At 38.8% G+C, this 22,791-nt stretch overlaps 1 protein-coding gene and 1 pseudogene across 25 annotated transcripts in view; one reads left to right on the forward strand and one right to left on the reverse strand.

The window, feature by feature from the left end:
- Positions 1-22,556, reverse strand: part of ANK2 (ankyrin 2) — a 108,790-nt gene extending 86,234 nt beyond the window's left edge. For 17 of the 25 annotated variants that reach the window (XM_040475465.1, XM_040475439.1, XM_040475493.1 and 14 more), the window contains exons 1-8: positions 22,325-22,556; positions 19,331-19,429; positions 18,620-18,718; positions 13,694-13,891; positions 8,102-8,200; positions 7,302-7,400; positions 1,337-1,435; positions 302-400 (exon numbers count right to left, since the gene is read on the reverse strand). In XM_040475465.1, the coding sequence (XP_040331399.1) occupies positions 302-400; positions 1,337-1,435; positions 7,302-7,400; positions 8,102-8,200; positions 13,694-13,891; positions 18,620-18,718; positions 19,331-19,429; positions 22,325-22,450 (918 nt within the window). In that variant the 5' untranslated portion in view covers positions 22,451-22,556. Of the gene's footprint in view, positions 1-301; positions 401-704; positions 830-1,336; positions 1,436-7,301; positions 7,401-8,101; positions 8,201-13,693; positions 13,892-18,619; positions 18,719-19,330; positions 19,430-22,324 lie in introns of those variants that run through there. The other 8 variants (XM_040475597.1, XM_040475592.1, XM_040475569.1 and 5 more) reach the window with 6 other exon arrangements.
- LOC121040613 (uncharacterized) lies at positions 19,236-19,448 on the forward strand (annotated as a pseudogene).
- Positions 22,557-22,791: the final 235 nt, after the last annotated feature.

The following is a 22,791-nucleotide window of genomic DNA, read 5'->3' on the forward strand; positions in this document are numbered from 1 at the left end:
AAGGGCAGAGCAGCGAAACGACAAAGAAGTCAGTCCGGGGCGGTGGGGGGGGGGGGGGGGGAGAACTAAATATAATAAAATTATGTTTACATTTTATATGGGTTGATGTTAACTAGAGGAAGCTAAAACCCCTGTATCCATTGTGTAAATGTATTTATTACATCTGCATACTTCTATGTTCTGCAATACAGTCACCAAAAGAAGTTCAAAAACCAAAAGCTCAACGCGTTTTATACGTGAAAAGTGTGTGGCTTGAAAACCAACACAATGGAGCCAAAGCCCATCAGTTCCTTTTACTCACCGTGGTGGTGGTGGTGACCTCCTCCGTTACAACCTTCAGGGTGTCGACCACGGAGATGTAGCCCAGACGCTTAGCAATCGCCAAGGCAGTGTTGCCATTCTGGAGACAGTGAAAGAGAGAAAGAGTGAGAACTGAGAGGGAGGACTGCGCCGTGAGCCAATGAGCTCACCGGCTGCTCCGCATGAGCCAGCATTTCCTTCCAAAACAAGGCACAGCTTAGGAAAATCACTAGTTTTTACCATTACAGCTGAATCTCTTTGTAACTTCTTTAGACTATAGCCCAGGTCACCATGGTAACACAACAAGCTGCATCTGCCTGCTCTTCTAATAAGAAGCACTTGACGCTTTAACCCTAAGGTTGTCAAACATCCCAACAGATATTGCACTGTGTTTAGGAAAGTACCTCTTGATCGGAGAATGATGCCTCCAAAAATTATTAGCAAGTATCAAATATTCTTACTCCTCATCAGAGGTCAGGCCATCTGCTGCAGGTAAGATGTTACCACAGGGAACTCAGTAACATATTTAGCTACAGCTGTGCACAGAGCTCACGGTGCAGCAAAAGAGCGCGAGCCAGCAACTCAGGCTCCAGCCCAGGCCACTGGGGATCCCGGTTTGTTTAATTGCACCGCTTAGTTTACATTTCAATGGCTCCACATCCCGAAGAGCTTTGTCTAAGCCAGCAGCCTCGCAAACTGTGCTCCCTTAAGAAGGCCGGGCGGGAGGGGCGGACTCGCGCTCACATCTGAGCGCCAGCTGTAAGCAGAGCACGTTCCAGCAGCCTAGACGCAGGGCCCCACTCCCCCGAGAGAGAGAGACGGCCCGAGTCGGGCCCACGGCTCTCTCTCCCCGGGAAGCACTACCGGAGAAGTCACGCTGATTTCTGGAAAGGCTTTCCAGAAATCCCGGGCTTTCCAGAGTGCGGGGGTTTATCGAAGGGGGATGTGTCTGAACTCAGCTCAGACAAGGGGCCGCCAGGGCGGCAGAGGAGGAGGAAGCAGCAGCGTGGTGAGGGGCAGCCGGCGCCTGCCTTACCGCGGTCGTGGCGTTGGGCTTGGCCCCGTGCTGCAGCAGGACGTTGATGATGTGCGTGTGGCCCTGCTGGGCGGCCTGGTGCAAAGGCGTGTAGCCGTTCTGTGGGTGACGGTGGCGACGACGGCCCGACCATAGATTTGCAGCGGGAGAAGGAAAACTAGGTTAGCCTTCATTTTGAATCTCTTAGTCTTATTTACAGCAAATCCATCAAGGATGCCTTTTATTTGGAGCGCAGTATCACCACCACCCCATTTCTCACCAGCAAATACTCCCTCTCACCTTATGGTCTGCTAAACGAAGAGAAAAGACTAGCTGATGAAATAGACTAACAAACTCCAAATTATAGCTATTATTATATGTTAACTAATTAGCATTAAAAATGGGTATGCTGAGAGATTTCTAATGACAGAAGGGCATTATCACAATGATTTCTTCCCCGGGGAAAAAGAAAGAGTAAAATCTCAAAATCTTTTTAAGGGAAAGATGCACAGGATATTTTCACAAGCCACTGCTTGTTTGTTAGGGCTTTTCTAATAATCTTTGGGCCAGCGTTAGGGGTTCTAAACCAACGAAAGGAAATCGAAATCTTCCATTCCTTTCAGAGAGCAGCTTTGGTCCAAGAAGAGCACACTTAGAGAATGGAACATTTCGTTGAAAGCTGAGTGGCCCACTTTCAACAAAAAATGACTTTAAGAATTAGGTTCTTTTTAACATCCTAGTCTGAACTTCCTCATAGCTGAAAGCTCTGTCATCCATGATTTGTGAGGAGCTGCTGGTGAGGTTAGTGGGAAGCCAGTCTTGCTCAGAACTCCAGTGGATGGCAGGTAGGACACAGGTTGGTTGCATATTCATGTTAATTAAACAAAGGGTGCCAAATCCTTGGAGGCACAACAAAGCATTACTATCTATTATTCATTGAACATTCACTTTGTGCCGGATACCAGACCTTATATTTGTCTTTTAATCTTTGCTATCATCCTAAAAATGAAGGTGCTTGGTACATAGTTGGTGTCCCATAAATAATGAGTGACTGAGTAAATAGATGATTGGATAAATGAATATTTTTCTTCCTGTGTCAGAGGTGATTAAATGGAAAACAACAGTTAAATCATTTCTTTGTGATCATTCTAGGTTCAGAACCTGTATAGATCACAATGGCCAATGGCTATCAGACTACTTTTTTATTATCTCCCTGCCTCATCCTGATAAAATTTCATCTATATATTTGAGACCCCATTGTCTGGGTTCTAAATTCTGAGTAGTCCATTCATACCATGAACTTGTAGGAATATATATCCCTTTATCTAGTGTCACTGCTGCCTCGTGACCAATACTACTCCTATCTACATGAAGTGTCTGTATGCACAAGGTGCCACATGATTCCTTCTATGCTTTTGCTGTGGCCCTTTTGTCCATGGGGATGTCCCCACATGTGTGAGAGTCTATCAGTCTGAGAGCCTTTCAGTCTAGAACATCATCAGCCCTGCCATGTTTGGTATTCATCCCTGCAATGGAATCACCCCAGGCAACCTGGAAATATAAACCGATTACAGGGACTCTGAGAAACCTGCTATTGCAGGGACTCTGCTCTCAATTAAAGTAATTCATGGACATCTGAGATGCATAAAGTAGTGATATTTTTTTTCCCGAAAATTCTTCCTTTCCATTGTGTTTACAAATGTTCCACCAACCAAATTTAGTTCACCTCTTCAGTATCAACCAAGTTCCACAAGCATTTACTAACCACATGTTATGTGCTAAATAAGAGACACTGTGCTTCCATAAATTAATAATGTAGGGGCGCCTGGGTGGCGCAGTCGGTTAAGCGTCCGACTTCAGCCAGGTCACGATCTCGCGGTCCGTGAGTTCGAGCCCCGCGTCAGGCTCTAGGCTGATGGCTCAGAGCCTGGAGCCTGTTTCCTATTCTGTGTTTCCCTCTCTCTCTGCCCCTCCCCCGTTCATGCTCTGTCTCTCTCTGTCCCAAAAATAAATAAACGTTGAAAAAAAAAAATTAAAAAAAAAAAATAATGTCAGAGTAACATTCTTGCCCCCAAGAGCTCACATTTTTCAAGTTGTCAGTGGACATCATAGCCAGGAAAATGTCTCCCGGGCCTGACTTAATTTAACCTTTACCTGAAGCTTCTGGTGCATGAGTATATTTGCCAGGGAAGTCTGGAGGAACTCAAAAACTTTTACATGAACATTTGGTTGCAGCTTACCCATGGTCTTACGCCCATTCTGCTAGGAGCTCTTGACCCAGTTCTGCCAACTTTTAGCATATCCCCAAACCCCTCTAACCCTTCATTTTCTCATTTGCAAAATGGGAATGGCCAAGATTTCAAGTCTGGTGAAGGATCAGATGTGCTGTCTGTGTAACTTTGATTTATCTAAAGTTATATATGCTAAGAAACATTATTTTGGTATTTTTTTTCTTTCTCATTGAAGAATTCTATGATCTTTGCATTATATTTCACAAAGAAAATTTTCTTTTACATGCTGAAGTTCTAAACCCTTTTCGCAAACTGATCATATAATTAACCAAATCTGGGTTACCGCAAGCTGATGTTATAGCGTTTCATTTTAATTTTCAGCAACTAATAGTCCCATAAAACAAGTTCACTTTTCTAAGTTTTTATACCAAATCATGAATGTTTGAGGGGAAAGGCAGTACATATGTTTACATTTTCACAGCAACAAAACAAATTTTAGTAACCATAGTTACATGAGATGTGAGGCAGAAAACATAAATCCTTTTCCAAAAATGCCATTTGATGTGAAAAAAATTCTGAAGTGTTTATTAAAAGTATTAAAAGAACATCTTTTTTTTTTTTTTTAAACGTTTATTTTTGGGACAGAGAGAGACAGAGCATGAACGGGGGAGGGGCAGAGAGAGAGGGAGACACAGAATCGGAAACAGGCTCCAGGCTCTGAGCCATCAGCCCAGAGCCTGACGTGGGGCTCGAACTCACGGACCGCGAGATCGTGACCTGGCTGAAGTCGGACGCCTAACCGACTGCGCCACCCAGGCGCCCCATAAAAGAACATCTTTTGATTTATGTATCTGTCCACTCCTCTGAAGACATATTAAAAGAAATATTTTCTTCCAGAAGCAAGTCAAATCTACACAGTTCAATTTTTAAAAACTTGAAAATTTTAAATGAGATTTTTCTCTCAACCAAATGTCTATGTGATTGTATACCAAACCCCAAGCGGGTAAATGACGTTATCTAGACAATATGTCTGGCTTGTAAATATTATTTCAACATTGACACACTTAACAAAAGTCTACAGTAACTGTTTTCAAGTTCCACCAAAGTCTCATTGCAGAGCTACCATTATTCCTCTCAGAAGACCTGGATTCCAATAAGAATGTCTGTCCTGGGGGTGTCTGGGTGGCTCAGTCGGTTGAGTGTCCGACTTCAGCTCATCTTTAGTTTCAGCATCGGGCTTGCTGCTGTCTGTGCAGACCCGACTTTGGAGCCTCTGTCCCCGTCTCTCCCTGCTCCTCCTGCACTCATGCTCTCTCTCTCTCAAAAATGAATAAACATTAAAAAAAAAAAAATGTCTTTCCTGTATGCTTAAGTGTGATCTGACTCAGCAGAAATGGGGTTGGGTGCTAATACCCAAGAATTCATCTTCAACCTTTTACATGATCTCTAAGTACAATTTTATGAAAAGTCCAGAACTGCTCAGAATCTAGGCAACAGCTGTTCCTCCCAGAGTCACATGAGAAGTTTTGAATCTTAAATATCAATAGTAGTAGTTATGATTTTAAAAACAACTATTTTCCATTTGTAAATATGCTTATGTACAGACATGATTGTGCTTCTGCTTCTAAGAGGATATAAAAAGACTAACTTCCAAAACTTACGTTTCTAATTATTAGCATCTTTGAACGATGACTTTGAAAACTCTTGAATGCGCTCACACTAATTTAGTCGAGCCCACTCACATAGCTGCAATAAAGAATTTCTGATATATAAACTTAAATGAACAAACATGTAATTACATATTTCTTTGGACCAAAGAACCTGGAGCTGCAAGTTATATTAGCCATCGTAGCAGTAGCTATATTATTCACTTCTCTTTCCCTTGAAACAATTTGAGTGCCTGGAAGTATGGTGTCATGCTCCAACCTTGTTTTGCTGAGTAGGACCTTTCAGTTGCCACTAGAAAAAACATCTAGGCTCAGGTCAGCTCTGCATTATCCTTGAGAACTTGCAACCCAGGCCTTACGCACCATTGCCTTACTAAGCATTACCACGTGATAGTCCAAATGTGACAGAGTTGGTGGGATCGGTGGGGATGTAAACTGATGCAACCACTATGGAAAACAGTATGGAGGTTCCTCAAAAAATTAAAAATAGGACTACCATATGGTTCAGAAATTCCACTTCTGGGTATTTATAAGAAAACTAAAACATGAACTCAAAAAGATATCTGCACCCCCGTGTTCATTGCAACATTATTTATAATAGCTAAGATATGCAGCAAACTAAGTGCCCATCAATGGATGAATGAAAAAATAAATACAATTGCACATATACACACACACAATGTAAATCATTCAGCCATAAAAATGAATGAAATCTTGTCATGTGCGACAACATAGATGGACCTGGAGGGCAACATTCTAAGTGAAATAAGTTAGAGAAAGAAAACACCGTATGACTTCACTTCTGTGCGGAATCTAAACAAAACAAAATCCAAACTCATAGATACAGAGAACAAATTAATGGTTGCTAGAGGCAGGGGGTGGAGAGTTGGGAGAAACAAGTGAAAGGTATCACAGGGTAATAAACATTTTTTAAGTGAAATACAATGGATTTAAAGTTTACATGATATTGAGTGTCCTGTGTTCAGCTATATCCTCTGTATTTAGAGGGTGAGATCCTTCCCTCAAGGGTGAAGAAGAGGTGGTTAGAACATACCCAACCTTTTAGCATGCGTCACCAATAAAAACACAGAAATTTAGAGGTATGTACTGCTAATAAAAATGTTGTACGCACACATTTAAAAGGGAAGCACTATTGCTATTCACAGGACATAGTATAGGAAAATACTGTTGTGAGAAAGTGAAGCACTGATAAGCTAGTTTAGTTGTAGGGAAGTTATGAAGTGGTCGTCTGGCAACTTAGTTCAGGTCACAATATAGAGACTCGAAAACAAGGAAAAGGATGACTAGGTGAGAGAACTCAAGAGAAGGATTTCATAGCATGGAATAAATGTCAGGTAGGAGACTGAATGATGACTGATAAGATTTTAGGTACAGTGAGTTGACATTAATGACCTATAGTGATGTAGAAGTTAGATCATTATACTATAGCTTTGAGAGCTTTGGCCCTGAGGCAGACTGTCTGAGTATGAATTCCAATTCTTCCAATATATACTCTTGTGACCTTCGATAAGTTATTTAAATTCACAGTGTAAAATGGAGATAGGACTAGCATCTGACTATGAGGTTATTTAGGGATTAAATGATTTAATATAAATAAAGTCATATATAATGTATATGTGACTCACAGCTTGCATTTAATAAATATTAGTTTAAATTTTTTTTTAAAAAATGAAAGGCTCAGGGTCTAGGCTGCATGTCTACATTTCTTCATGTGGAAAGAGGGGGTGACAGGAAGGCAGGCCAAGGCCTTGAAACAACATGAAGAATCAGCCAGAATATCAAAGTGTTCTAACAGGCTTTTATTGTATTCTGCGGTAAATTGTTAACTGGATATGAGCTACTTTAACTCTACAATAAAAGTAGTTCTGAAGCTAACCTACCTGGCTGTCAAAGGTTATGAGAATGAAAAGCCTCAAACAATTGTACAAAACTATATTGCTTATTCAAAATCACTTCAGAAGAACTAAAAAGAAAAAAGTACATTTGTAGCTATGGTGAGCTAGTGAAGTGTCCACAAGGCAGAAGCTTTCTGCTTATAGAAAATAAAAATGAGTACACATATTTTACCTTGGTTTTTGCGTTGACATTCGCACCCTGCTTCAGAAGAAAGTTGACCATTTTCACATTTCCATAGTGACAGGCCACAATTAAAGGAGTGTAACCAAGCTAAAATAAATAAATAAACAAACAGACAAATAAATAAGTACTCTTAATGGTTAATACTCAAGGAGAGAGGGATTAGGTAGAATTTCAACTATGGTATGATGGGTAGAAATTCTATTCCACTGTGTAAGGATTACTTAGCAGATTATTGACACTTTCTGTGGATACAAATATGGACTGAAGCAGATCCCGGAGCACATGGAACTTCAGCAAAGGGAATTAGACACGTGTGTGACTCCATCTGACAAAGGCCCAAGAGAGACACAAATAACTGAATCTGAAAACAGAGATGAGAGATGGAGTCTGATAGCCGGATGTGGAAGAGATACATGAAAAATGTAGCTTAGGTGGGCTTGAAAAGTTTCATGGCATAGAGAAGGAAAAGCCAGTTTAAGACCAAGGGCTTGGAGGCAAGTAAGCACAGGAAGAAAACAGCAAAGTCACCTTGACTGGCAGAAGCAATAAGGGAGAGAGGGTGGACTTAAGCCAGCACTGTTTTAAAGGGTCCTGATATCACCGTCTCCATTTAGACTGGATTCCAGCAAAACTGGAGAACCGTTATAGATTTGTGAGCAAAACAGAGTCATAATTAACTCAGAATGGGCTTTTGAGGAGAGGGGCTTGGACTTGGGTGACCTAAATGGGGGCTACTGGGAGTCATCCAGTTCAGAACCTGTCACACTATCCAAGGTGATTTGCTTTACCTTTGTGTGAGCATCCTGGTCAGCCCCATGCTTAGTAAGAATGTCAGCAACATTCACTTTATCTTCCTGGGCTGCAAGATGTAAAGATGTGAGTCCACTCTAGAGAGAGAAGGGAAGCAAATGGGTGTATTTGGAAAAGAAAATATATTTCATCATCTATAATGTCATAGCTATTAAAAAAATCCCAGAAAATTCACAGGGTCTCCCAGAACCTGCAACTTTTGATATCTAAGACAAACCCTCAAAGTTAATATGTCTTTCCATTTATGACATATTCTCTAAGTTAATCAACACTTTCAATAACAAATTACATTTTCTACATTTGGGTACTTATAATGTACTTAAATATTTATATTATATATGATGTATTTATATTATATTATAATGTGCTTAAAATAACTCAGCTAATAAGCTTCCAAACAACATTCATTTTTTTTTAACGTTTATTTATTTTTGAGACAGGGTCACAGCACAAACGGGGGAGGGTCAGAGAGAGAGGGAGACACAGAATCTGAAACAGGCTCCAGGCTCTGAGCTGTCAGCACAGTGCCCAATGTGGGGCTGGAACTCACGGACTGTGAGATCATGACCTGAGCTGAAGTCGGACACGTAACCGACTGAGCCACCCAGGCGCCCCAACATTCATTTCAAATCCATCTGTGCCACCTGCTGAAATTAGTTATTCCCTTAAATAATCAGTCAACCAACTTCTACTTTATAACTGTAGCAATAATCTGTATTTTCATCAATAAAATATCGTCTCAATGTAAAAAATGTACAAGGTTACAGGAAATGAGTTGAGAACAGTTTTCTCCAGTACCAAGGATAGTATACAATCTTGGAGTTTCCTCTAAATACTAACTAAAAAGTGACCCCATCATTTATTTTTTTTTCATTTTTTTTATGTTTATTTCTGAGACAGAGAGAGACAGAGCATGAGAGGGGGAGGGTCAGAGAGAGAGGGAGACCCAGAATCGGAAGCAGGCTCCAGGCTCCGAGCTGTCAGCACAGAGCCTGACGCGGGACTCGAACCCACAGACTGTGAGATCATGACCTGAGCCGAAGTCGGACGCTCAATCAACTGAGCTACCCAGGCGCCCCGTGACCCCATCATTTATATACAGCACCATAAATCGGCCAGCTTTATGTAAAATGTTTGGCATGTACACATCAAGTAAATATTTTGATTATTTGTATATGCAATTAAAGTACAGTTATGAATTAATACAAGATGAAAGAAGAGGGAAAGACTGGTTTATTAAGTCAATGCCACAATCTGGCAGCCTCACTACATGTGCAAGTAGTTTCTAACAAAACTGACATTAAAAGAATCCCTTTAAATCCTAAATCATTTGGGGGCGCCTGGGTGGCGCAGTCGGTTAAGCGTCCGACTTCAGCCAGGTCACAATCTCGCGGTCCGTGAGTTCGAGCCCCGCGTCGGGCTCTGGGCTGATGGCTCAGAGCCTGGAGCCTGTTTCTGATTCTGTGTCTCCCTCTCTCTCTGCCCCTCCCCCGTTCATGCTCTGTCTCTCTCTGTCCCAAAAAAATAAATAAACGTTAAAAAAAAAAATTTAAATCCTAAATCATTTGTGTATTTAATGGGTATTTTCTGACTACCTTTCATATGCCATGAAGTGTTGTAGGTATTTGAATATATCAGTGAACAAAAGTTTCTTCCCTGTATGCTAGTTAGCAGTATATTCATTCCATGTTTCTCTCCCCCTACTATTGCTCAAATACCTGGGATATGCATCCTCTTCCTGTACATCCTGCAGCTGTATACTGAGGTAGTTTCTTTATGTTCTGAGTTGTCAGCCCCCATCCACCTGCCCACCCCTACTCCCACCCCCACCTCCACTTTCCCAATTCACATCCAATTAGAATCGACCAGCCTCCCCTGACCATGGATTTGCAGTCAGGTTAGGTTGAGACAGCTAAGCCATGTTCTTGAAAATTCATGATCGCTAGCCAGGGAATACTCCTAGAAATGGACAAGTCCTCTGACCTTTAAAAAACAAAATTAAAAAAATAAATGTACAGAGAGAAAAACATTCTCCAACTAGAGAGAAGTTTTTTTTTTTTTTTTATTTGAGGCCTGGGGCTTTGAAATCCTTATAGTTTTGGCTGAGCTCGGCTTTGAGTTCTATAAACCATCAGGATGAGATGGAAGATAAACCTTTTGCATTAAAATGTGCTCACTTCTTGGGGTGCCTGGTGGCCCAGTTGGGTAAGCATCCAACTCTTAATTTTGTGATTTCACATTTGGGGAGTTTAAACCTCATGTAGGGCTCTGCCCTGACAGTGTGGAGCCTGCTTGGGATTCTCTGTCTCTCCCTTTTTCTCTGTTTCTCCTCCATTTCCACTCTCGCTCTTTCTCTCTTTCAAAATAAATAAACTTTGAAAAAAAAAAGGACTTTTTTTAAAGTTTTTCTCAAAATAAATAAATAAACTGAAAAAAGAGGACTTTTTAAAAAAAGTTTGTTTGTTTTGAGAGAGAGAGAGAAAGGGTGAGTTGGGGAGGGGCAGAGAAAGCCAGGGAAACAGAGAATCCTAAGCAGGCTCCCCACTGTCAGCACAGAGCCGGATGCGGGGCTTGAACTCATGAACCATGAGACCATGACCTGAGCAGAAATCAAGAGTCAGATGCTTAACTGACTGAGCCATCCAGGTGCCCCAAAACGTCCTTCTAAACAAATACTATACGGTCCTAAAGTATGAACAACATGAATATAAGGACAAAACAGAAGATTCTTCCTCATTTTGAGTTTCTTCATATGAAAACAGCAAACATAAAAATATTTCTCTTTATGGACACAATTGGTCTTTTAAAATGTCATTGAAGTGACTACGAAGGGAAATGATCATCAACTATCTCAAAGATATTTTAAATGGCATGTCAAATGTATCTGCTGTTTTCTATACTATTTGCAGAATAGATTTTCTACAATATAAGATTGCAAACTAACAGCCAAGATGAGAATCCTCTACACTTTTTTATGATAAAATTGCATACCTAAATCAAATTATGAAAACTTTTCTAATAAATCAAGAAAACAGAAGATGTTGAAGGACTTCTTTTCAAAAAGAGGAACTTATTTCCTGAAATGCACTAGTGGACTCTACAACTGTTTTTTCATTATCACATGGTGACTGGATAAGAAATGTAATATAATTTCTATATTTTAGTTCTTATTGAGAAGTAATCATTTGGAGAGTATGAAATTATTGATTGCAGTTGGTCTTGAATAGCAAAAGAATATATGCATGTTTCAAAGGCTTTAGAAAAATGTATTATTGGCTTTGCTTTTTACCTGCAGTTGCATTAGCTCATTATAATACCAACCAAAGGGTAAGGTTATATTTTTATAGATAGATTCTATATATTGTATTATTATTAAGATATATATAAGCGTATTCCCTAAAGTTTTATTCTAGTGACAAATACATCATACCTTCATTTAAGACAGCACTCAAATCTAATATTGAAATCATTGTTATGAAGATAACATAATTAGTTTGTGGTTCAAAACTGAAAATATTTCTTCACTGTGAAGTATGCAACTCAAAAATATTCATAAATATTCACTGACTGTGACTGATAAAACTCCCTCAAAGGAAGTAATATGTTTAGAGGAATACTATCAGAGAGTACATAGTTAACTGATTCCAGATATGAGTACACCATTTTTACAAATTAAAAATAGCAGTATCAGAAGCATTGCATGATCAGTTTCATGAAATGCCTAGAATTTCATTCTACTCAAAATTTTGCTTGATTTGTTTATGGATTTCTTGTGTTTATTTTCAAATGCATATTTGTTTTTAATGGACAATAAAAACTCTCTGCCCTCTTCATATACTGATGTTAAGTGAAGTATTCTACCATTGGTCTCATAGTGTGAATATCCCCAGTAGGTAAATGACCACCTGAATGGCATGGTTTAGATGACCACAAGGAAATTCATGCCCCAGACTGTAATGACAGCTGATATATTGAATGTAAGGCTTAATCATGTTCATTCATGCTAAAATATAAATAAATATCTTTTGGAGAGCCAACTCTATAATTATTTCTGACTATAAAAAAAGGATCTGTGAGGACTTTAGATAGAGAACAGAGAAGTGTATAAGGGTAAGGGATTTACTGGAGCATTTCTGAGTGATAAAGACACGGAAACGGACTCTAGAGGCATTCAAGACAACTGTCTTTTTCATAGTTATTTCTGAAGGACATAATGCTACATAACATATTGATAAATGTTATTAAGACCAATTTACAACTGAGTCTCCAAAAGCATTAATTAGCTCAACGGTGAGATGTAGAAAACACTGTATTTGTGCGTTTGTGAAAAATCCTAAGAAACTTAATTTTCACTAAACCTATAACTTGTCTTACGTAAAGCATTAAGAGATCTAAATGATGAGCTAACTTGGGGCACCTGGGTGGCTCAGTCCGTTAAATGTCTGACTCTTGATTTCAGCTCAGGTCATGATCTCACAGTTCGTGGGTTCAGAGCCCTGCATCAGGCTCTGTGCTGTGTCAACACGGAACCTGCTTGGAATTTGTTCTCTCTCTCTCAAATAAATAAATAAACTTAAAAAAAGTAAAAATAAGTATATAAATGATGAACTGACTTATAAACATAGGCTTCAACTTTTAGTTTCTCAGCAGCTGGCTCCAGGGGAGTATATGTAAGTATAATGTTTTACTATACATTAAATAGATAGGTAGGTAGGTATGCAGGCAGGTAGGTAGGTTGAGTTATAGATATATATAGAGAGAGAAAGAGGGAGATGTATAGACAGACATGTACTTGTAAAGTCCAAATATTTTCATATTTGAAGAATATATTTTCCTCTTCTTCCTAACTGTTGCTCTATTACAGTTAATGTGCTTGTCCTCAGGAGCCATTTTCTGGAGAAAGGCTTAAACGACTGCAGTTCTTTATTAAAAACACTAATTCCCTGGCCACCACCGCCACAACTACTCAAGCTAGGCTGAAGTTGGCTATACAGACTTCTAGCGAGTTCCTTGTCCCCACCCCCCAACCTCTCAGGTGCCTCTGATGCTCAATCAGGCTCCAGAATGGCTTGGGTAGTGGCCATGGACCAACAGCTTAGAAGCAGTTGTTTGGGCCAGATCCCAGAGAACTGTCACCTCTCTCTGTATCCCTCACTCTTACTGTCTCTCTCTGAAATTTGGGATTATGACCGGCAGGTATTATGGCAATCTGGATTGACTTCTTAAACTGAAGTGATGTTACCTCTTCGGAGCTATGGGGTCATCACTTTGCTCACAAAACACAGAGAAGCAGAGAAAGTAGAGCTGCAGAGACAGGTAAATGAAACTGACTCACAGGGAAAAGTCAAGATTCAGAAATGTAGCCATATAGGCAGAGAGTCCGCTTCTTGCTTCCTTGTGGTTTCTTGTTCATCAGAAGACTCGACTGTTACTGTCCTTGAATTCTATAAGATATCTCTATTTCCTTTTAATATATCCCCCATTTTTTTGTTACACGTTATCTTTGATTGGTTTCTCTTTACACTCATCTGAGAGACTCTTGGCTAAAACAAGAGGCAAAAACAGAATACCTTAGTTGACATGTGAATATTGGCTCCCTTATCCAGAAGCAAGGTGACCATATCCGTGTGCCCCTCCTGTGAGGCCAGATGGAGTGGGGTTACTCCTTGCTTTGTTACAATGTTAGTCTCTGCTCCATAGTTCAGGAGTGTGGAAGCGATCTGCATTTGATTCTTCTTGGCAGCAATATGTAAAGGAGTATAGCCATTCTATAAACAAAAAACAAAAAAACAAAAACACAAAAACAAAAACATATATACATTGTAAGTTTGACACTTGCCTTAATATATATCTTTGCATATATATTCAAGTAGGAATATATATTCAATAGGAAATAAGAATCTCTAATCAATAGAAAAGTTAAAAAGTGAGTTTACAGTAGATCTAGATTCTTACCCATTAAAGTTCCTATCCAACAACACCCACTCGTATCTTTACAACCAACATCAAAAGGCACCCATTCTACTGTAAGACAGGTATAGGTACAAAAACCCCAAAGCTTAACATCTCTTTTTATAAGATAGGTTGTCTCCTGCAGAGCAACATAAAATAAGCCAGGTTCCTCTTCCCTATGACTGTCCTTTAAATACCTGGAGATGGTTTTCATGTCTCCCTTTACTCTTCTTTCCCAGGTTAAACTTCCCCAGTCCTTCAACTATTCCTGATAGAAGCCCCATCTCCAGACCTCTCCATTAAGGAGGATCTGTTCTGGACTGATTTTAGTTTGTCAACACTGGTCTTGAACTGTGCTACCCAGAACTGAATGCTATGCTTCGGATACAGTTTTAATAGTACAGAATAAAATGGAATTTTATATTGTATATTTTATATTGTATATTTGTTATAACACTCCTGCGACTATGCTTCTAGCTGGATTGTACTTTTTACTTATTCAATAGCTATTTACTAAGTAGCTAGCACATACCACGCAGAGTGTGAGGATATAAAGGTGGACAAGATACAATCCCTGTCTTTAAGCGGTTGCATTCTAATGGAAAAGATATTTAAAAAAAAACAAAACTAGCTTATATTAATCCTGTGGCCAGGTAAAATCCTAGATCTCCCATTGCCTCTATAACCTGTAGCTCAAAAATAGACATATGAGGCTACTAGTTTTATGTGGGAGTTTGTAGAGAGGACCAGAGGAATTCAGACTTTGCTGACAAGAGCTACACCTTACACCCTATACTTGGTTAAAAGAAACAACAAACAGACCCATGGAACAAATGTAAGTCTGGAACCTATATTGTTCCCTTTCCTTTTCTTTATTCAAAGGTAGAACTTTCTTTTTCTGGTAGAATTTTCCATGAAAAATGTGTAATAGAAACTAAAAATGGTGGTTTTTGACATTAACTGTGTTATAACGAAGGTAAAGGCCGCATAACGATCAATTGCTTCTTGTGAGTTTATCATAAGAGGTCATTTTAGGTTATGTTATTTCCTGAAGCCTAACTGCAAAGGGAACCAAAAAATAAAAAGTAGTTTTCAGAATTTAAATGTCTTTATATGCCATCATCGAATCTTGTTCCTCAACGTCCTATGTTATCTACCTACTCTGCCCCCCATTTCTCCGAGTAAAAGTAGGCCTCTTTCAGTTCAAATAAATGATATTTCCCTTTCAGCTGCTGAGGAAATGTGGCAACTCTCCTTAGAAGCCTTTTCATGATATTATCGTAGGTCCCAGATTCTTCAGGTGTTCGAGAACACTGCACTTAGAACCAAGAGCTCCTTTAAAGGACACATAAATTTTTATGGACCATGTAAGTTTAGTATTTTTTTTTTTGCCACTGTAGTGTATTTTCTTCCATCCAAACACCTCCCATCCCTGCACATAGGCTCTACGCAAATTAGATGAATTATCAGAATAAATTTACCAAGGTTAGGAAGTCAGAGACTTATGTGGATGAGAACAGCAGGTTTTATCAAAACAACATAAGAGATCATCAAAGAGAGTGTCAATTTTGACAATATAAGAGATCTGACTGTCCAGTAGATACTTGACCTAAAAGATCAGAAGAGCCCTCATACTTCATGTACAGTGACATTTTTTGGAATCAAATAACTAAAAAAAAAAAAAAAATCCAATAAAAACTAAGAAAAGCTCTGGGCTCTGGTAGAAAGAAGCAAACAGATTCTAAGGCCCAAGAGATTATGTCTGTGGCTGGGACAGGTGGTTGCAGTGAATAGTCAAAAGTGGGGATGGGAGGGGTGCCTGTGTGGCTCAGTCGGTTAAGCTCCGACTTCAGCTCAGGTGATGATCTCATGGTTCATGGGTTTGAGGCCCACGTCGGGCTCTGTGCTGACGGCTCAGAACCTGGAGCCTGTTTCAGCTTCTGTGTTTCAGCCTCTCTCTCTCTGTTCCTCCCCCGCTCATGCTTACTCTCTCTCTCTCTCTCTCTCTCTCTCTCTCTCTCTCTCTCAGCTTCTGTGTCTCCCTCTCTCTCTCTGTTCCTCTTTTTGGAGTAGTCCCAGAGGACTCATGCTCATTGACAGGCTGGGGTGGATGAGTGGAAGATACCACAGGAGCCTCCTGAACACCCATCCTACTGTGAACTCCGGAGCAGAGGATTGCTCTACCTGGTCTTCTGGACTCCATGCATGTGGCTAAGACCATACACCATAGAGGCTAGAGATCAGGGATATATTTGTCTCTCTGGCAAAACCATACAGATTATTTTATAATTTAGATCTTCTTTCCCAAGTAGATTGAGAGTCTCTTGTGGGAGGAGAACAATGTTTTACCACAATCCTTTCTTTATACATAGGAAGAGTTAAAGAATTATTGGGTATTGATGAAATCTTTCATATCTATGTTGATAATGGCCAGCCTGGAAAGTTCATGAAAAAAATACTGGCATGTTAAGTGAGCAGATATTTTTTATTCCATTGAAATAGTTTCTTAGCCTTCATTCTTTCATTTAAATGTATTGAGAACCCACATAATACTGTATGAAGTAATTCAGGAATATGTAAATGAATATTACATAATTACTGTCCTCAAGTATTTATAATCTAGCAGGAAGAAAGACATCAAATAAATACAGAATTGATGAGATTACTAAGAAAAGAGTATCAAGGAATAAGAATGATAAGCATAATTATCAATATTTGTCCTCCTTTTTTGATAGTTTAAGTATTTTATTGTTAGTGTATATTTGTACCAATAAAATATGCATACATATGTAATGTATAAATATATATATAGACATATGTGTAGTTATATGTACAAAGTTGTGTATATTTATATGTAACATACTTTTTTATGAAATATATAATATTATACAGAGTATACTTTTTATATAATGTATCCCATTTTATTATATATGTATAACTATGTAATTTAAATAGACATGTGAGTACATATTTGTATAATAGAAGTAGACTAATTCTCTCTCTCTCTACTGCTTTGGGACACAGTGGACCTAGTGGTTAAGAGTGCTGGTTCTAGGGGCGCCTGGGTGCTTTAGTCGGTTGGGCGTCTGACAATCTTGGGGTTGTGAGTTTGAGGCCCATGATGGGTGTAGAGATTACCTAAATAAATAAATAAATAAATAAATAAATAAATAAACTAAAAAAAAAAGAGTGCTGGTTCTAAAGTCAAATTGCTTGAGGCCAAATATTAGCTCCATTGCTTTTTAGTCATGTGACTTTGAACAAATTAACCTATTCAAATATCACTTCTTTATTTGTAAAATAGAAATTATTATGACACCAATCTCAAAGGATTATTATGAATTTAAATGAGATATTGCATGTAAAGTGGTAGGCACAGTGCTTGGCTAATAAACGGTAGCTGCGCTGTTTTATTATGTCATCTAACATTACATGACTATTTTCTTAACAAAATAAATACTTTTTCTTTTTAAATAAATCCTAATATGTCCTCAGTACATGTTTGCCGAATGAATTAATGAAAGGTACAATGATTACTTTATGTATCATATGACATTCATGTGTATTTTCAGTGTAAATAAGGGACAGCTCCAATGGCGAAAGATGCCCTATCCGTAGGTACAAGTCTTAGTTGGGACCATCTCAGAAATTGGTGCTACATGTACACCAAAAAGGAATTCCTAGCCTAGTGACTTAAAAGGATGTATGTTATAGTTGACATGGATGAACTATTTAAAGAAAAAGAAATAAAGAGTCTTACATATACTACAATGAAAAAATTGAAGTCTAAAGGAATGAACAATTCAAAGGTTATGTTATAGGAGAACACGCTGTTTACAGGGGAAAAGAAAAAAACCTATCTGCCTTTATGAGGTTTCATTTCTCAAAATTCAAAACTTCAGTCTCTAAAACAGAGTGTTGGCAATAAAAGTCATCTCTATTGGTTCGTAGGCACATCCCCTTAATCTATACTGACTGGTAAAAAATCTTAAACGACTTTGTGGAAGCAACTGGTAGAAAATTTTTTAAAAAGTCAATATCAAAAGCTACTATCACTAGAACTACTTGCAATTATACGATAGCATGTGTTTAAAAAAAAATTCCCTGCAACAACATGGATGCAGGTAGAGAGTGTTATGCTAAGCGAAATCAAAGACAAATAACATATGATTCCACTCATGTGTGGAATTTAAGAAATAAAACAAACAACCAAAGGAAAAAAGGGAGAGAGAGAGAGAGAGAGAGAGAGAGAGAGAGAAACCAAGAAACAGACTCTTAACTATGGAAAACAAACTGATGATGGTCACCAGAGGGGAGATGGGTGAGGGATGGGTGAAACAGGTGATGGGCATTAAGGAGGGCGCTAGTCATGATGAGCACTGGGTGATTTATGGAATTATTGAATCACTATATTGTACACATGAAACCAATATAACACTGTACATTAACTACATTGGAATTAAAATTTAAAAAAATAAAAATTCCCACGTGCGGTCAGATTATATTATACCCTGTATCTGTAAACCCTTGTCTGCGGTCCTCACCTTGGCAGTGGCATGAGGGGAAGCACCCTTCTCCAGTAACAGCAGTGCCACCTTCTGGTTGTCATAATGAGCAGCAACATGGAGTGGGGTAAGGCCATTCTGTAAAGGGTGTGTTTAAATTCAGCATTAATAAATTAGCGTTAGCTGCCCTGAAGCTACCAAAATGCATGGAAACCGATGTATATTAAGTCTGTGTTAATTAATTAATACGGTCAATAAAAAATCAAATAAATGCCTAATGGTTTTCATATTAGAAACTTAGCTAAAACTGAAAACGCTTGGTTGAGCTTAAATTAGCACAGGTTATCTTGATATCCACCATAAAAAGAAGTCTAAAATGCTATGCAAGAATTACTACGTTAACATTGCAAGGGCTCTTCTAAATTTAGAGATGTTCTGGGCCCTGTTGTGACAAGAACATACACTGGAGGCACAGCTTTAAATGCCTTCTAAATTGGTGTGTATGTGGACAGGTCACGGACAGAGAGCCATCATGTCTATTTGGCATAGTTTCATCAGTTGCTTTCATATTCCTTTCAGGAGAGTGGGAAAAATATCCTGAAGCACAGATCTCCAAAGCTTCCAACTTGACTGAGTTATAAAAATGTCACATATTAGCTTTGCGCAGTGGCAGTATCGTAGCCAATGAGGTTTATCCGAGGCGCGATTATTGCTAATTGAAAAATGTCACGTATTAGTAAAAACCTTTACCTTCCCTGCAGAATCTGCGGCAGCACGGCGTTGCAAGAGGAGTTTTGCCACATCCAGGCTTCCATACTTGGCTGCTACATGCAGGGGAGTGAAACCTTTCTGGAATGTGAAGAACAAAAGTAAAATGTAATATTTATTTTTGTGACTCCTAACAAAACTTGTTTTATTTGCTAACATATTAAGCAAACTATATTGGGTCTCTCTATTTGGGAGAAATAATGAGAAGCATTAAATCTGTGAGCCACAAACAAGGACTAGAAAAAAAGAAGGAAATTTAATGCACAAGAGTTTGACTTAATAGACTGAACAAAACAAATTTTATTTTGAGGGCTTAGAAATTGACATTTGACTTTATGCGGTTGGGATTTAAAAGCTACCAGTGTCCCTAAAATGGCTCTCGTTAGTGAGTTGGGCAGGATGTGGAGGGGAGCTTGGCTTTTTCTTGTCTCTAAAATTAATAGGACTGAGACAACAGCTGCCTTCTCTTTATAATACCTGAATTCCAAATTTCTTCATTTAAATTTTAGGATATTTCAACAGCAATGGTAAAAAAAAATTATTATTGTGATTCAGTTGATTTGTATCTTCTGCAGAAATAGCAGGATAAATGGTTGACAGAGAAAAAAATGTTCACTACTAAAAAGCACCTCCTGTTATCCCCTTTCCCAGAAGACCTGCGCTGTATAAAAGACCAATTCCTTTTGTAAAATACACTTCTACTTCTGGCACAATGTTGAGCGGATCTACACCAGACTTTTAAACCCACCACAGTGTAAAGCTTTTTTAAAAGAATGCTCTCTTACCCATGTTTATAGATTCAATGACTTATGTGCCTGACTAATGCCATTCTCTGTAATTAGCAGTGTGTTACAAAAACAGCCAAGTCGCTGGGCTCAGATCTCAAGGATGGCACAGCTCCTACACCATGATCTCAAATCCATCCTCTTGTCCAGACAGTCTAGCCACATGCTCTTCTGGCACTACAGTGGAGTGGGAGAATTCTAAAGCTGACCAGGGCCTGTACAACACACAAAGTAAATGTGCCTGTGGCAGGTGGTGTAAGATATAGCTTATCCTTGGGACCATTTAAGCCTTCGTTGCAATACAGAGTATCTCCCCAGAAACAATATTGCCCGTTCACAGTGTCACCACACAAATTACTTTTAAGATGTTGTTTTTCTTTTTATTTCTTTTTGAACCCTTTGGCACTAATAAGTCCTTGGAGGAGAATGAGTCTTTCACTTTCTCCAAGTGTGGGACAAATACAGGAAGTATTTCCTCCTCCTTGCACTAGCCCATTTAAGCCAACATTTACTGTTAATGTGCTCTGTCTGCTCAATGCACACAATGGTTGGCGTGACAATCAGGATGAAGAAGAATCCTTTGAGAAAAAAACCATGTGGTAAGGAAGAAAAATAAATGCCTTACCCTTAAAGTCCTGCTGGAAGAGTGATCCAGCCCCTTTATAAATTTGGAACCTATTACTAGACAAAACTACATAGAATCTTTAATGTAGAATCACAAAATAGAGGTTGGAAAGCATCTTAAGTCACACACTCCTTCTTTCCCTATGTTAACCTCATCAGGACTTCGTTTACCCTCTGATATGTATAAACACTCCAACAGCTTTAATGATGATGAGTCAACTATCCATCAGAACCCCAGTGAGTTCCACTGTTAAACTGGTCAGTTTAATATTCCCTTCCATTTGACTGCTGCACTTTACTATTGCTCTAGACATATTTTTGAAATCCTAAAAAACTTTGGAAGGCACATATTTTATTCTCTATTTCTATATTTTAGATACCTGAAATTATTTACCACCTTCATCTGATGAGACAGTCACCCAGTCTCTCTTGGGTGGTTGTTGTTGCTATTAGTAGTTTGTTGCTTAGTTTCTGGGTTTGGGTTTTTCTAAAAAATGACTTTTAAATTCCTGGCAACTCTTCAGATTTCAGCATTTGAATAGGTATCAATTTCTTACATTGAAAACATGCCACAGGCAACCAGATTAAGTCATAGCTAGCAGTTGCCCCTCAGCTAGTACAACAGATGCGACAATACTACTCCAGTTCATACTTCTCCCTCAGATGTAGTACTTATGCTTATTTACTATGAGCAAATTGAAAATGTCTTTTAAATAATACGAATCACTGCTGTACTCATGGGAATTGTTTTGCCTTGCAAACAACACACTTGTGGTAGGCTTTAAACTTGTCTCATTTCCCTACTCTTCTGTACTCGTCCAATTTCTTTAGCACTGATTAGCTGAGTGTGTTTGTGTTTTATTCTAAGTCACATCCACAGAGTGAATTTCAAATAGGATGTATAAAGTGGAGAAAAATTATTCTGCCCCGGCATGAAACTCCAAATATAAGTCAAATTCAGGCTGGCATATACAAAGAATACACAACTAATGAAGTGATTTTCTAGCACAGCTCTATTTAGAGACTGTACATACCCAGGCAAGAATATAGCCTATAAATATTAGAGAGCAGAATGGGAATGATAACTGGCTGATACCACAGTTAGAAAATCGCAAGATCAAGTGAGGTGAACTTCTAGATAGTACTAAAACTCTTAGCAAATACAGTATTGCCAATTTAATGCAATTTTTTTCTTCATTAGTAATACTAGTTCAATGTATTTGAGAATCTTATATTTTTTCTCTTGGGACTACATTATACATTTTATGATGGAAAGAGAAGAGAAAGTGGCCCTTGCTCTATGGAAATAATCTCAGTTAAAGCACTAGATACCTGTATTAGAAACAATACTAACTAGAAAGATGGAATCTAGCACTCTTTACTGAAGGCATGGTATGGAACTTCACAATCCCCTTTGATGATTTAGAAGATGAATCTAAAATATTTAAATAGGAAGAAGTCAGAGGCCTAAAGGAGATGTACCTTTCTTGATACTGTATATAGTAGAACAGAGGAATCCTGACTCAGATCCTTCCCGGTCCATGTTGTCATGGAGCCATCCCCTTACCTTGGTAGCTAAAGAGTGGGCTGCTCCTGCTTCCAAGAGGACTGATGCCACATCTACCTGGCCTTCCCTGGCAGAGATGTGCAGGGGCGTGTACCCATTTGTTGTGGCTGCATCTGGATGAGCCATATGTTGTAGAAGCAGCTGGACAATTTCTGTCTTACCAAGGCGAGAGGCAATGTGCAAAGGCGTCTGTTCCTCCTACAACTCAAGTCAAGTAAAAAATTAGTGCCAAAACAAGCCAAACTTCACTGATGACATATTTCACTCAGATGTTTCCTGATGTCTCCTTGGAATTTCTAGTAGCGCCTAGCCAAAAGGACATTATTACTACTCTGACCATGATTTATGGTATATTTTGTTATGGAGGTGACTTGTTTGGTCACAAAATCTTCCTTAGACTTTTTTTTTTTTTCAACTTTTTTTTTATTTATTTTTGGGACAGAGAGAGACAGAGCATGAACGGGGGA

This window comes from Herpailurus yagouaroundi, unplaced genomic scaffold (assembly GCF_014898765.1).
Source record: "Herpailurus yagouaroundi ecotype Mexico unplaced genomic scaffold, PumYag 28, whole genome shotgun sequence".
Classification (NCBI taxonomy): Eukaryota; Metazoa; Chordata; class Mammalia; order Carnivora; family Felidae; genus Herpailurus; species Herpailurus yagouaroundi.